Source organism: Choloepus didactylus, chromosome 6 (genome assembly GCF_015220235.1).
Source record: "Choloepus didactylus isolate mChoDid1 chromosome 6, mChoDid1.pri, whole genome shotgun sequence".
NCBI lineage: Eukaryota > Metazoa > Chordata > Mammalia > Pilosa > Megalonychidae > Choloepus > Choloepus didactylus.
This window is the reverse complement of record NC_051312.1, coordinates 123,613,375-123,627,585: the sequence shown is the minus strand read 5'-3', so window position 1 is coordinate 123,627,585 and position 14,211 is coordinate 123,613,375. Positions and strand designations below refer to the sequence as shown.

Here is a 14,211-nt window from a genome sequence, read left to right as displayed (position 1 = left end):
GTCCAGTACACCATAAATTTTTTAAATTTAAAATAACTTTGGCTCTGATTTTTTGAAGCAGACAGTTGAAAAAGAGCCTTTACAATCTTCACACTCATCTGTGTCAGGCCTTAAGTATTTTGATTCCTCTGGAATTGATCTTGAGTAAATACTTATTGAACAGAGTAGCCACAAGAAGCGTCCTGTATACATTCAGACCCAAAGGGTAGAATAAAATGAAAACTAGTAAATTTAGGACTTACCCCACTCCCTTAGGTCCTCTCCCTTATAATAAAGGTGCTTCTGTTTAATTTATTCTGACTTCTCAAGAGGGACACGAAACTTTTTCTCCTGAACTTTTAAAAACCGCCAAAGCAAATAGGACATATTTTTAACAAGTTTTATGGATTTTTCCACAGGTAACAGTGAACATTTTATAGGACAGCATGAATATCTCTTACAATACTGACTTGAAAAGTTTAAGGCTATATTCTTTTTTTTTTTTTTTTAATCATCATTTTATTGAGATATATTCACATACCACGCAGTCATACAAAACAAATCGTACTTTCGATTGTTTACAGTACCATTACATAGTTGTACATTCATCACCTAAATCAATCCCTGACACCTTCATTACCACACACACAAAAATAACAAGAATAATAATTAGAGTGAAAAAGAGCAATTGAAGTAAAAAAGAACACTGGGTACCTTTGTCTGTTTGTTTCCTTCCCCTATTTTTCTACACATCCATCCATAAACTAGACAAAGTGGAGTGTGGTCCTTATGGCTTTCCCAATCCCATTGTCACCCCTCATAAGCTACATTTTTATACAACTGTCTTCGAGATTCATGGGTTCTGGGTTGTAGTTTGATAGTTTCAGGTATCCACCACCAGCTACCCCAATTCTTTAGAACCTAAAAAGGGTTGTCTAAAGTGTGTGTAAGAGTGCCCACCAGAGTGACCTCTCGGCTCCTTTTGGAATCTCTCTGCCACTGAAGCTTATTTCATTTCCTTTCACATCCCCCTTTTGGTCAAGAAGATGTTCTCCGTCCCACGATGCCGGGTCTACATTCCTCCCTGGGAGTCATATTCCACGTTGCCAGGGAGATTCACTCCCCTGGGTGTCTGATCCCACGTAGGGGGGAGGGCAGTGATTTCACCTTTCAAGTTGGCTTAGCTAGAGAGACAGGGCCACATCTGAGCAACAAAGAGGCATTCAGGAGGAGACTCTTAGGCACAAATATAGGGAGGCCTAGCCTCTCCTTTGCAGCAACTGTCTTCCCAAGGGTAAAATATTCTTAACAGCCTTTACTTTTCCTAATATTCTCTCAGTTAATATTTTTTCCCTACAAACATTTATTAAATACCAGCTATATGTTGGGCCCTGTCCTAAGCATCAGATCCAAGAATTAAAGCCAGTGGTGGTTAATTAGTTCATCCCTACACTTTGACATTATCACTGCCTTTGCATCATCACTGAATCTGCCTGGTCAAGGGCTGTGGCTATTTCGTTCATGAGGAGTTCTAAATGTTTAAGATTAAGAAGTAATGAGCCTTTGTAAAAAATTAACATGTCAAAGCCAATGGTGACGTCCAGAAATCCACAGCCGGATATGACTGTAAGTCTACTCACTTCAAAAACCTGTTTAGTGTTTCCTTCTCTCTACCTTTAAGAGTGTATCTTGCTTCTTTTTTCTTGTTTCCTCAGTCTTTTTTCTCTTCCCCTCCCCAGTTGTTTTCATGTTGCTTTTTCTGTCTTCCCCTTATTAGCACTCTTTTTATTTTGCATAATAGGAAGTCCAAGCTAATTTGAAAATATTTATTGCCTTCTTTAAAAGAGCATGCCCCCATTCTTAATTTTAAAATCAGGTTAGCAGGACCTTTCATTAGTTAGGTTTGCTTGTTTCAAGAAAAGAAAATTAATCCTGGGCATTTAATTACACATTAATTATGCTTTCTGGTTTCCCTCAATTTTACAATGCCATTCATGGACAATCTTTAGCTATGCTGTGTGCTTTATTCACCATACTGTTAAGAACAAATATTCCTTAATTTTTACTGTATTTGAACTTTCGTTTTCTGTGGCTCCCCAATTCAAGTAAGATCAAATATACAAAGTACTTAGTATAATTTATTTAAACTTTAGGGTATATCAGAATATCATTTCAGTAAAAATATCCAATGCATTAGTGTTCTTTTTCATTGCGTTTTGCTCTGGGTGGTTGTTTTCAGTCCTAAAAAGGGGCAATTAGGAAGGTCATCAAAAACTCCATCCCTATGGTGCGTTGGAATTAACTCCCACTAAACTGGTTCTTCTGGGGCCAGAAAGTGTAGGTGATGCCTCCTGCAGGGCTCCATTCCCTGTGGTTCTCCTTATGCCAGAAACCTCTTTGGGCTCCAGGCTCTTCTGAAAAATAATATCTTAGGCTCTTTCCAGGTTGAAAAGTCTGAGTCTTCTCAGTTCACTATATATTTTTACCATGTAATACTCTCCTTCAGAGACAAGATAACTTATGAAACTTTGAAAAAATGAATTTTATTGGAACAACATTCAGTAGGAGTTGAGATGTTGCATCTGAACATCCACATGTTATCTTAGGTTGTATGTTCCTCTGTCTCATACTAATACAGTAAGTTCTGCCTAAGGTCTAAATTCGGCTCTCTCATAATATCCATGCCCACCTTTCTCTCCAGTAAGCAGGACTACTTGTGGAATGGAGTGCTGCTGGAGTCTCACAGGAAAAAGCAAAGGTTCCTTTTCCCCTCGAGATCCAAGGATCCATTTGGCCAGTTTTCCAGGTGGTGCTGCCAAAGCCCACACATTCACCAGTAAACATGGGGGAGGTGTGGGATGCTAGCATCTTCTTAGGCAACTTTCAGAAAAAAAGATGATGAGGAGGTCATCCTCAAAGCCCAGTTGAAGGCAGCAGGAAAAATGTGTGTGAGAAGGAGCACGGTCCACAGCCTCTTGTTCTCTCCTCCTAGTTTTCAGGGCTCTACATCCTGTCCTTCACCATCATCATGGTGGGCTTTATTCTGTACTGCTCCACCCCGACACGCACGGCAGAGCCGGCTGAAAGCAGCATGCCACCGGTCACCTGCATTGGGATCGACAACCTGGGGCTGAAGATTGAGGAGAACCTCCAGGAGGCCCACACTACAGTCTTGTAGCTGGAGAAGAAGGCACACACAGGGGCACCGGAGGCTTCTCGGGAAACTGGGAGCCTCCACTGGGGAAAAGCAGAGCCCATTGACTACTCAGAGGACACTGGAAAAATGATCAGACTCTGCCGCATTGGATTGGATCCAGTGGTTAGATTTTAGAAAGAAAACACAAAGCAATGAGTTATAAGCAGACATAGCAAACTAGAGAAGAACCCAAGGCTAGGATTGTTTCCATGTGTTTGAGGACCGATAACCTGTTAGTTAGGGAGACGAGGTATGGGCGGGCCCCACACTGGGGAAGAGGAGGCCTGGGAGCCTTCAGCTCACGGATGAAGCTAGTGACTGATGGCATATGGTGGGGGAAGCATAGAAGCTGGTGTCCAATAAACCCAGTTGTTAAATGTAGACACTACACTACTTCTTTGTAATGTGCCATGAGATTTTTATGATACTTCAAAGTGTTACTATGCAGTAGCCTGATAATATCAACCATCAGTATGCCACTTTGAGAAAACTCTGGGTGTATTATTATTATTACTATTTTGTTAAAAATATAATAAAGAAACTGGGAGTAAGTGTTCATATTATTAAAATATTTTGAATTCATGGAAATACATTCACTGGGTGGTTTCTTGGATTAACTGTTTGCCCTTGTGGATTTTAAATGTCTCAATATAGTCAAGATTTCTTTATATCCAATTTTTCAGACTCATGTCTTCTGTAAGGTAAGGCAAACCTATCTGGGGGGGCCCTGCTGGGATGGAGGGGAATTCAGAGTGTTGCTGGAATAAACATTTTTCAATCCTAATTTACCAGAATGGGTGTTTTACTTTTTCGAGTGAAATTATCTTTCATTCCTTGCAACCAATTAAAATTGCCTTTTCAATTGGTTGGTTATCACTCTCTACCATTAATGACTGTCTATGACAGAAAAAGTTCATGTTAAAATGTTTGACCTTTTGAGGAAGACTTTCAGTTTGTTTAGCACACTGATGATTTTTTTAAAAAATATTTTAAGAATAAACCTGTATATGTTGTGGTAGAGCTGAAGAAGGGAATCTCGGGTGACAAAGTCTCATGTGTCCTTCAAGGCTCAGCTCAAATACCACTTATCTCTGAAGCTTCTCTCAGGCTTCCCTCCTCTGGGCTCCCGTGGTCCCCGTCCTTATCTCACTTTCACTTTCAGCACTGGTGGAAGTGCTTGTGGTTTACCTGCCCCTCCTCACCACAGGTTGAGCTCTTCCAGGTTAACTGTTGCCTTTTTTCATCCTTCTAGCCCTTTGATCATTTTATCTCTTGGGGATTATTAAATAAACATTTGATTTTGGTCCTAATTCAGAGCATTTAATGAGAAGTTGACCTGAAGTAAGGCCTTTTATGCACAAGCATATAGTTAGCAAGTTATCCTAATCCACTCTGCTCTTTTCCATCCATCCACTTAATCCTATCATCTTCCCCCTTTCCTCAGGAGAGGGCAAAGGGAGTTCGAACCCAGGAATTCCATGTTAAAAGTCAGAATTCAGTATCCCAAAGAAGCAGAACTATGAATAACAGCCATTAAATAACAGTACTGCAGGGCTGTGCATCCTGGCTTAAATGCATTTGTGAGGCCTGGAAGTTTGACCAGTCTCTGTAATGCAACTCATGGGAAAATATATCTCAAACATCTGGCTTGCCGACGAGCTTTTGAAACACATTCTTAAGTTGAGAACCGCCTGTCAGTCTTTTTTTTTTTAGTCTTTTAGAACAATATTGATTTTTCCATATTTTTTGTAGATAATCATACCATTTAAAAAACAAACAAAAACCTACTGAATAGTATAATAAAGATGCTACATTGTTCCTAATTGTTGTATAGTGTGTAATAAATTTTGCAACTAGACTGGCAACACTGTAGGAAGAGGGGGCTTTGCTGATGCCATTTTCACTATTTGTATTTTGAAACTAGGCTCCCTTTTGTGGAAAGGCAGTTACATTTCTTACTTTTCTGATAGCAGCCACTCCTAGAATTGATAGGTATTGTCTGGAGTTTCCAGCAGGTGGCGCTTTAACAACTGTGACAACCAAAAGAAGTGTAACATAATTGTCTTTCATTTTATAGCACCTCCATAGTGTCCCTTTAAATCAAAGTGTATAAGTACTGTGTTTTTTAAAGAGGGTATTATGACATCTGATTAACAGTTGAAGAAGCTGGGCCTCAGAAGAGTTGAAACACCCGTCTCCTCAGGTCACACTGAGCTGGGTGGCAAAGGTGAAAACCAAAGCAAGGATTTTAATCTTCATTGTAGCTAGCAGCTTAAAATCTGCACTGCTTCTCAAGACAGTGAATTCTAAGGGGGGTATTCCTTGGAACTGCTGAGCCAGCAAATACATTCCTTATGAGAGGAACTGTGAAGATTTTTGTGTAAAAGCTGGCTTGACATTGCAGTTTTCCCTGCAACTCTGGAGCCTGCCCTTTTAAGAAGCTGTCTACACTCATCTCTGTGAGAGCTTAAGTATGCCCAGTCACGCTTCTCTTTTCCATCAGAATTATGGTGATGTGCCATTTTCATCCACATTTAATCTCTTAGTATCTGGACATATCTTCAGCCCTCAAAAGATACCAGTAAATCAAGGAAAGTCAGCAGATAGCCACTTAGCTGATTAAAAGGCAAAGGATTTATGAGAAAATTAGGTAATGCTGAACATGCAGTTCTCCCATAGTCATATAAAGGGTGTTTTGAGAAGTCTGGCAAGATATAAATGGGTATCAGGGAAGTAAAGCCACTTCAGAAACACAAAATTTTACCTGCCCTTCTATGTATTAACTGGTAGGACATGATGTCCCAAAGTTTGTCGATGCATTTTATTCCTTGATTTAAATATTGTTCTCTTCTAACAATCTTGTTTTAAAATGCAGCACTTTTGGAGAATGAAATTTAGATTGAAATGGGGGAGAACTGAGACAAATAAAAACCTATATGTACGGCAATTTCAACAATTACTGGCTCCAACTAACTATAAACATGCAGTCAGATGTTTTCACATACTCATTGCGCACTCAAGCTATCACCATTCACAACCAGTCCCTGGGGAGGCCGTAGTCTGTACACAGGTGTGACACAGAGGACTTGCATGCTAGCAGCTGGAATTTCTGCAGGAAGCCCCCCCTTCTCCAATGTCTGGTGCTAACTTCTTTCTACGTGGTGGCTATGCTTTTCCATGCTCAGGGGAGACAATGTTGGAACTAAACTGTTGGCTAGCAGACAGCGTCATTCATCCATGCGATCAAAAATACATTTATCGAGCAACAGAGACAGGCCCTGTTCTAGTTTAAGGCACCATAAGGCTGGCAAAAGTTGGTTTGAGGTGTCAATATATTGGAAAACGGGGATTCTATTAAAATATTGGATTTGAGGTCTACCTATCCTGCCTTGTATTGCTAATATACCTAATTAACAATTCATTTGTGCGCATCCCTAAGACTGTCAGAAGGCTTAAAGAAATTAAGCAACTTTACCAAATTTGGACCCTCCTCTCTGACTCCAGAGTTTATACTCTTAGCCACCATGCTCTATTGCTACAGTAAAACAGTATCAATACCTGCCATTGTCTGTCACTGTGGAAATGGTAAAATCAGTAACATGGGAAGAAAAGAAAAAGGATTACCAAACTGCAAGGCATTGCTTTTAACATTTATAATAAAATCATTGTGCTTCAGAAAAATGCAGGTCTTATAGAACTAAGAGAATTGCAAGCCTTAAGCGTTGCTGTTTCGTTGCACCTTTGTGCATCCATTTGATAGGACTTGATCTGGTGGCACCCAAGCCTACCAGAGAATGTCTAGTCCCTGGGAATTTGAAAGTAAGTTCTGAGCTTTAGGTTTTGGCTACTTCCCAGACACAGGCCTGCTACCCAGGGAACCATTAGAAATGTCAGCAAGAATAACTAATGTGCTACAACATAAAACCCCAAGAGAGAGAGGAAGTTCTTAATCTAACATTTAAAAACCAGCCAACAAACAAATTAAAAAAACCCACCTTGGGTGAAATGGAGTTTGCAGGGGGGTTGGTGTCTGTGGGTGCTGAGCAGAGATCCCTCCTGGAGGAAACCTCAAGCCTTGTGATCACACTGTAGCCCAGCCTGGAGACTGAGAGCACAGTTGAAAGCAATCCTGACTCTACCTTCTTGCTGGTTGAGCCTGGGGCAGGTGACTTAGTTTGTGTCTCATTTTCTTCATCTGAAAAATGTGAGGATTAAGTGAGAGGATGTATGCCAAGTGCTGAGCACCACAAGGCACTGCCCACTGGGGTATACTCGGGGAGCACTATCCTCTGAGGGTGCTGGCACTGCCTCCCAATCCCGCAGTCACACTCACTTCATACACCTTGTCTATTTCAAGATTCATAATCTCACTACCTCCTTTGTTATTTTGAGACACTCAGCTTTTTCTGTTGACAGTGAAGGAGGAAGATCCAAAAAATAAAGGACAGAGTGACTTTTCATTATTAATGTGACAGATATAAACTGCTGTCTAAAATAGGGGCACAGTCCCATCGCTTATTTTATTAATGAATTACTGTAGGCCCCATGTTCCTTATTAGTGAGAAATAGTCTCTTTAGGGGTTCTCCCCTTCCTCTAAATTATTTGAAAACCTGAGGAGGCTTTAACAATTTAAAACGGTTGAGGGATGGTTTTGTCTGATTTTCATCCCCAAGTAGGGCATGCCCAAGCTGTTTCTGATGAATCAGCTTCTGCCATTTCATGTCCCAACAGTTGGTAGTATTGTGGGAAAGCTAGTCCTCCACAGCGTGACAGAGGATGCCGTTCCTTTCTGGGGTGAGGTCTCTGCTGGTTAGATCCTCACAGGGGTTGATGCGGACCTCTGACGGAGGGGAAATGCCCCAGACCTGGTGAAGTGTGGCAGGTGTGTTACAGTTTCTAATACTTAGCATTCTAATCTATATGCTCTCATTTCTTAAGGTGTCAGGGGGCCTAAGGCTCTCATACAGGGCTGGTTTAAGTGTCTGTTGCCCAGAACTACTGAAGTTCTTTCATGCCGGGGTCTGCACCTTTAGAGGTCAGTTTTTATTTTCAATCTTTAAAACAGGGACTCTTTTCTCCCCAGACTGCCAATCCTCCCAAGCAATGCAACCTTCAGTACTTTCGGTGCCGTGAGGGTAATTCACCTTTCTAGGGGAGATGCTCCAAGAGATTCCAGCGTGTCCGTACCGAATTCTGGGGGTAGTGACTATTTTCAATGGCTCTAAGGTATCCTATTCCCCTGCTAAGAGTGGCTGCTTTTAATGAATGTAGAGTAGTTTTCTGGTAACTTCCTTTCTGAAAAAGGGAAAAAAAACCCACAAATTGGTCATCTGGAAGGCCATTCCACCACATTAAATTTAGGGTGATTTACATTTAATAATTGACCATCAGGTTTGAAAAATATGACTATTTTTCTTTGAAAACAAAACAACTGGGAATCTTTTTTTCTGATGGGGATTAATAACTGTATATACCTTATTACCACAGCAATAAAAATTGTTGCTAACAGTGATATTTCAATTTTAGCCCAAAGAAAAAAATAGGTTTGTGATTTTATCACAGCAATAAAATTTATTTCCAACAATACAACACTACATTTTGTTTTATTATCTTTCTGTTTCATCTCTCTTGATGTGGTCAACGCCTTCCTCCCAGTCATTCTCCAGTCCTCATTAAGGACATTTTCCTTGGTTTAGTCTTTCCACACAACTTCATCCATCGCTTAGACGATCTGTGCCCATGTGGATGAATCATCTACACTCTAACCTCACAATTTCTTTACCTACTTAATGCCAACAACTGTCACTCGTATTGTCTCTAATGGTTACTCCCATATTACATCTGAATTTTATCACTTGGAAGGGCTCCAATTCTGAGCCTTAAATTCCCATATTCTATATTCTGAGCACAATCGTCACAGCCTCAAACCCAGCACACCTGATTTTCATGTGCTTCTGAATCCTTATTCTTTAAAATTATTTCAATTGTTTCCCTTCCTGAATGCTCTTTTCCTCTCTATCCTGCCTGGAGTCTGTGGCTGATTGCTTGGAGTCCTTCCATTTTCACCTACACCCATCATTTCTTTGCATCCACATCCTGCCCAGCAAAACCCCAATCCTGGATCAATGGTACGATACAGCTGAGAGATAACTTCCTTGGCTGAGAGTTACAAGCATGCCCCAACCTGACATTCCTTGCTATAATCTGGGCAGTCCTCAATGAGTTGAGTAATGTCCTCCCCAAATTCACATCCAACCAGTACCTCAGAATGTGATCTTACTTTGGAAATAGGGTTCTTTGCAGTTGTCATTAAAGTGAGATCATACTGGATTAGGGTGAGCCTTAAATGCCATGGCTGATGTCCTTATATGAAGGCCATGTGAAGACATACAGGGAAGAGGGCCTTGTGACAACGGTGGCAGAGACTGGGGTGATGCAGCTACAAACCAATGGACACCAAGGATTGCTAGCAACCACCAGAACCTAGGAAGAGGCAAGAAAGGATTCTTCCCTAGGGCCTTTGGAGGGAGCCTGGCCCTGTTGACAACTTGGTTTGGAACTTCTCAATTCCAGAACTATGAGAATAAATTTCTGTTATTGTAAGCCATCCAGTTTGTGATCATTTGTTATGGCAGCCCCAGGAAATTAATACATGTGCATAACAGCATTTCTGGTTTCACCAAGGAAGTGTATTTTGGAGAATCCCTAGGATGGAGTTTTTGGGTCACATTCTATCCAGGGTCTATGTGATACTGGACAAGATATTAGCAGTTTTGTAGGAAGCGTCCCTATCACATCCACTATATGCTGTGGTTCTTAGGCTTCTCTGGCATTGCTGGTGGTTCATTCTTCACTTTTCTATCCCCAAAGCTCCAGTCATCAACTTCCTTAGGAACGGGACACTAGGTAGATTCAAGGTCATTGCAGTAGCAGCTTTCCCTTCAGAAGTCCTGGATTTCCCCTCTGTAGGTCACCAGATCTTGGTCAAGATAATGAGCACATTCCCCAGGGGCTTCTGGAGCCCATTCTAGGACCACCATATGTGACACTTGTTCTGTGACTAAGGGGTGCCAAATCCTGCTTATTTTGCTTTCCTATTCTAAATTGTCCTGGTGATGGTAGATCCTTCACGATATGGCACTCCCTGCATTCCAACAGCTCCCTTTTCTTTTATCAAGTTTTAAATCACTGATGATTTCCAACTCCATTACATCCCAAATCAGCTGATTTGGGCAATTGATCTCAGTTTGTTTTCTTGTTTGGGAGAAGTCCAAGGCATGTTCAAGAATGTCAAGACTGGTGGACAAATGGATGATATCACCAGGTGCAGGAAGCAGCCCTACATTACCATACCTCCTAGCAATGAAAGAAATGATTCACCTGCCAAATGCATAATGTTGGGGATTGAATCCTTCCCCCCACAAAATGAGTGTTCAGGTCCCAACCCCTGGACTTGCAGGTGTGAACCCATTTCTAAATATGACCTTTGAATATGTTATTAGTTAAGCTGTGCCCAAACTAAAAGAGGGTGGCCTTAATCCCATATGGCTAAAGTCCTTATTTTCAAAAAAGGAAATTGGACATGGAAAGAGAAGCTAGGAGAAGCAGTGAGAGGCTGGAAACCAACAGAACCCAGAAGAGAAAGAAGATACAGCTATGTACCATGCCATGTGACAGAAAAGCCAAGAACCAAGGATCACTGGCAGCCAGCTCCAGAATACCACAGTCTTTGGAAGAGAAAGCATCGCTTTGCTGATGCCTTGATTTTGGACTTCTCCCAGCCTCAAAACCCTGAGCCAATCATGCGTTCCATTTTTAAGCCAACCCATAGTATGGTGTTTGTTTTAGCAGCTGGGAACTAAAACACGTAAGTAGCTGCATTCCTTTATTCAGGATGCCCTATTATACTTATGTTACTTCCCATCTCTGGCAGGCCAAGGACTGGTTCAAGAAGTTTGCTTGTAAGTAGCAGTTATATTTAGGTATAGCTGTCTAAGTGCACATGTACTGGGCCTCCCACTACATACATAGTCCCCTGCTGTGGAAGGCCCTGGAGCCCTTTGAGATAATGGAGGTATCAGTCCAGTGCCTTCTATTAACAATGTTTATTTCAGCTTTAATCATAATAGCAAAATATTGGAAACAACTCAAATGTCCATCAACAGAAGAATAGATGAACAAATTGTGGTATATACATACAATGGAATACCACTCAGCTATAAAAAGGAATGTACTGGGACCGCCTCGAAATTGAATAGTTATGAATTTTAAAGAACTTTGTCAAAAAGATGAAAAGACAGCCTACTCAATGGGAGAAAATATTTGGAAATCACATATCTGATAAGGGTTTGATGTCTAGAATATTAAAGAAATCTTACAACTTAACAATAAAAAGACAAATAACCCAATTAAAAAATGGGCAAAAGACATGAATAGACATTTTTCCAAAGAGGAAATGGCTAAAAAGCACATGAAAATATGCTCAACTTCACTAGCTTTTGGGGAAATGCAAATCAAAACCACAATGAGGTATCATTTCACGCCTACTAGAAAGGCCACTGATAAGCAAATAGGAAACTACAAGTGTTGGAGAGAACGTGGAGAAATAAGGACACACTCACAGCTGGTGGGGATGTAGAATGGTGCAGCTGCTCTGGAAGGCAGTTGGGCAGTGCCTCAGGAGCTGAATATAGAACTGCCGTACGATCTGGCAATCCCACAACTAGGTATGTAGCCAGAAGAAATGAAAGCAGGGATGCAAACAGATATTTGTACACTGATGTTCATAACAGCATTATTCACAATTGCCAAAAGACAGAAACAACCCAAGGATCCAACAACCAATAAACAAATAAACAAAATGTGGTATATACAGACAATGGAATATTATTCAGCAGTAAGAAGGAATGAAGTTCTGGAGCATGTGACAACATGGATGAACCCTGAGGACACAAAAGGACAAATTGTATGATCTCACTAATATGAACTAATCATAAGTAAACTCATCAAGTTAAAATCTAGAATATAGGTCATCAGGAGAGAGAACAAGGGTAGCGAATGGGGAGCAGATGCTTAATGTGTGCAGCATTTTTAACTAGGATGATTTAAAGTTTGGAAATGGATAGAGGTGATGGTAGCACACTAGGGTGAGTGTAATTAACAGCACTGAATTATGTGTGTGATTGTTGTTCAAAGGGGAAGTTTAGAGTCATGTATTCTCTCTAGAAGGCAAGCTAGAGGATAAAACATGGGACTGTGTAGCATAGTGAACCTGTGGTGGACAATGACTGTGATTAATAATACAAATATAAAAATGTTATTTCATCAACTAGAACAAATGTACATCACTATTACAAGGAGTTAGTAATAGAATAGTATATAGGAAAAAATGCATCCAGAGCAAACTATGGACTATAGTCAATAGTAATATTTTAATAGTTTTTCATCAACAGTAACAAATGTATCACACCAATGCTAAGGGTCAAAAATGGGGTGGGGAATAAGGGGTAGGGGATATTTTTGTTTTTGTTTTTGTTTTTGAGTAATGAAAATGCTCTAAAATTGATTGTGGTGGTGAATGTACAACTATTTGATGATACTGTGAGCCATTGATTGTATACTTTGGATGGACTGTATGGTATAAAAGCATATGTACCTCAATAAAACTGCTAAAAAAGGAATGCACTACTGATACATGTAATAACATGAATAAATATTAAAAATATGTTGAGCAAAAAAAGCCATACACATGATTCTATTTATATTAAGTTCAAAAAACAGGCAAAATGAATCTGTGGAGCTATAATCAAATAGTATTTGTCTCTGGGTAGTGGTTGTGGTAGTATATCATAAACTGCAAAGGGGTATGAGGGAAATCTCATGTGTGATGGAAATATTCTATATCTTCACCTGGATATTGGTTACATGGATGTCCAGTGGCCTTTTCCCACTCATTGACTCCTTTTATTCAAACTTATTCCATCTTGCATGTTTTCTGTTCCACAAGACCCACCCAGATTTCACCTTCCCAGGATGGGCAATCATAGTGCGTAGTGAAGCAGGTGTGGGACACAAAATATGGTATGCCAGTTGGGATATATTATGTCCCCCAGAAAAGCCATATTCCTTAATGCAATCTTGTGGGGGCAGACTGATTAGTCTGTTGATTCGGGTGGAACTTCTGACTGAATTATTTCCATGGAGTTGTGGACCCCACCCATTCAGGGTGGATCTTCATTTAGTTCACTGAAGTATTTAAGAGAAAACCTAAGAGCTGACCCAGACCCAGATGCTTACTGATGCTGAATGATGCTTGGAGATGCAGACAGCAGGACATTTTGAGTTGCTAGCCCGGAGTTTGCCTTGGAGAAGCTAAGAGAGGACCTCAAGTCACTTAGAGAGAAATGCTCTGGGAGAAAGAATCAAGGACGCAAAGGAGCTGAGAGAGAGGAGCTAAGACAGATGCCCAGAGACATTTTGGAGAAAGCCATTTTGAAACACAACGCAGGAGCAAAGGACCAGCAGATACCAGCCATGTGCCTTCCCAGCTGACAGAGGTATTCCGGATGACATTGGCTGTTTTTCAGTGAAGAATCCTCTTACTGATGCCTTAGTTTGGACACTTTAATGGCCACAGAGCTGTAAATTTGTAGCCTAATAAATCCCCTTTATAAAAGCCAATCCATTTCTGGTATTTTTCATAATGGCAGCTTTAGCAAACTGGAACAGATGGCAGGGCTAGAAACATGTGGAAGGATTCTCCCGTACAGCCACCAAAAAAAGAACACAGTCCTGCCCACACCTTGGTTTTAGCCCAGTGAGAACCATTTCAGACTTCTGATCTCCAGAAAGTAAGATAATGAATTTCTATCATTTTGAATCATGAAGTTTGTAGTAATTTTTTACAGCAGCCATAGAAGACTAATACACTAATCGTTTGTGGTTAACATACACTTGTGTGTAGATGATTCCAGGGGTCAAGTGGAATGGGGCTATAGGCGGAGGGCTGGGAGTCAGGCAACCCAGATTCTAATCT

General features: G+C 40.7%; 1 protein-coding gene across 1 annotated transcript in view; it reads left to right on the top strand.

The window, feature by feature from the left end:
- The window catches only part of SLC35F2 (solute carrier family 35 member F2), a 68,592-nt gene extending 64,647 nt beyond the window's left edge, over positions 1 to 3,945 (top strand). The window contains exon 8 of the mRNA XM_037839111.1: positions 2,972 to 3,945. Coding sequence (XP_037695039.1) covers positions 2,972 to 3,157 — 186 coding nt within the window. The 3' untranslated portion in view covers positions 3,158 to 3,945. The remainder of the gene's footprint in view (positions 1 to 2,971) is intronic.
- Positions 3,946 to 14,211: the final 10,266 nt, after the last annotated feature.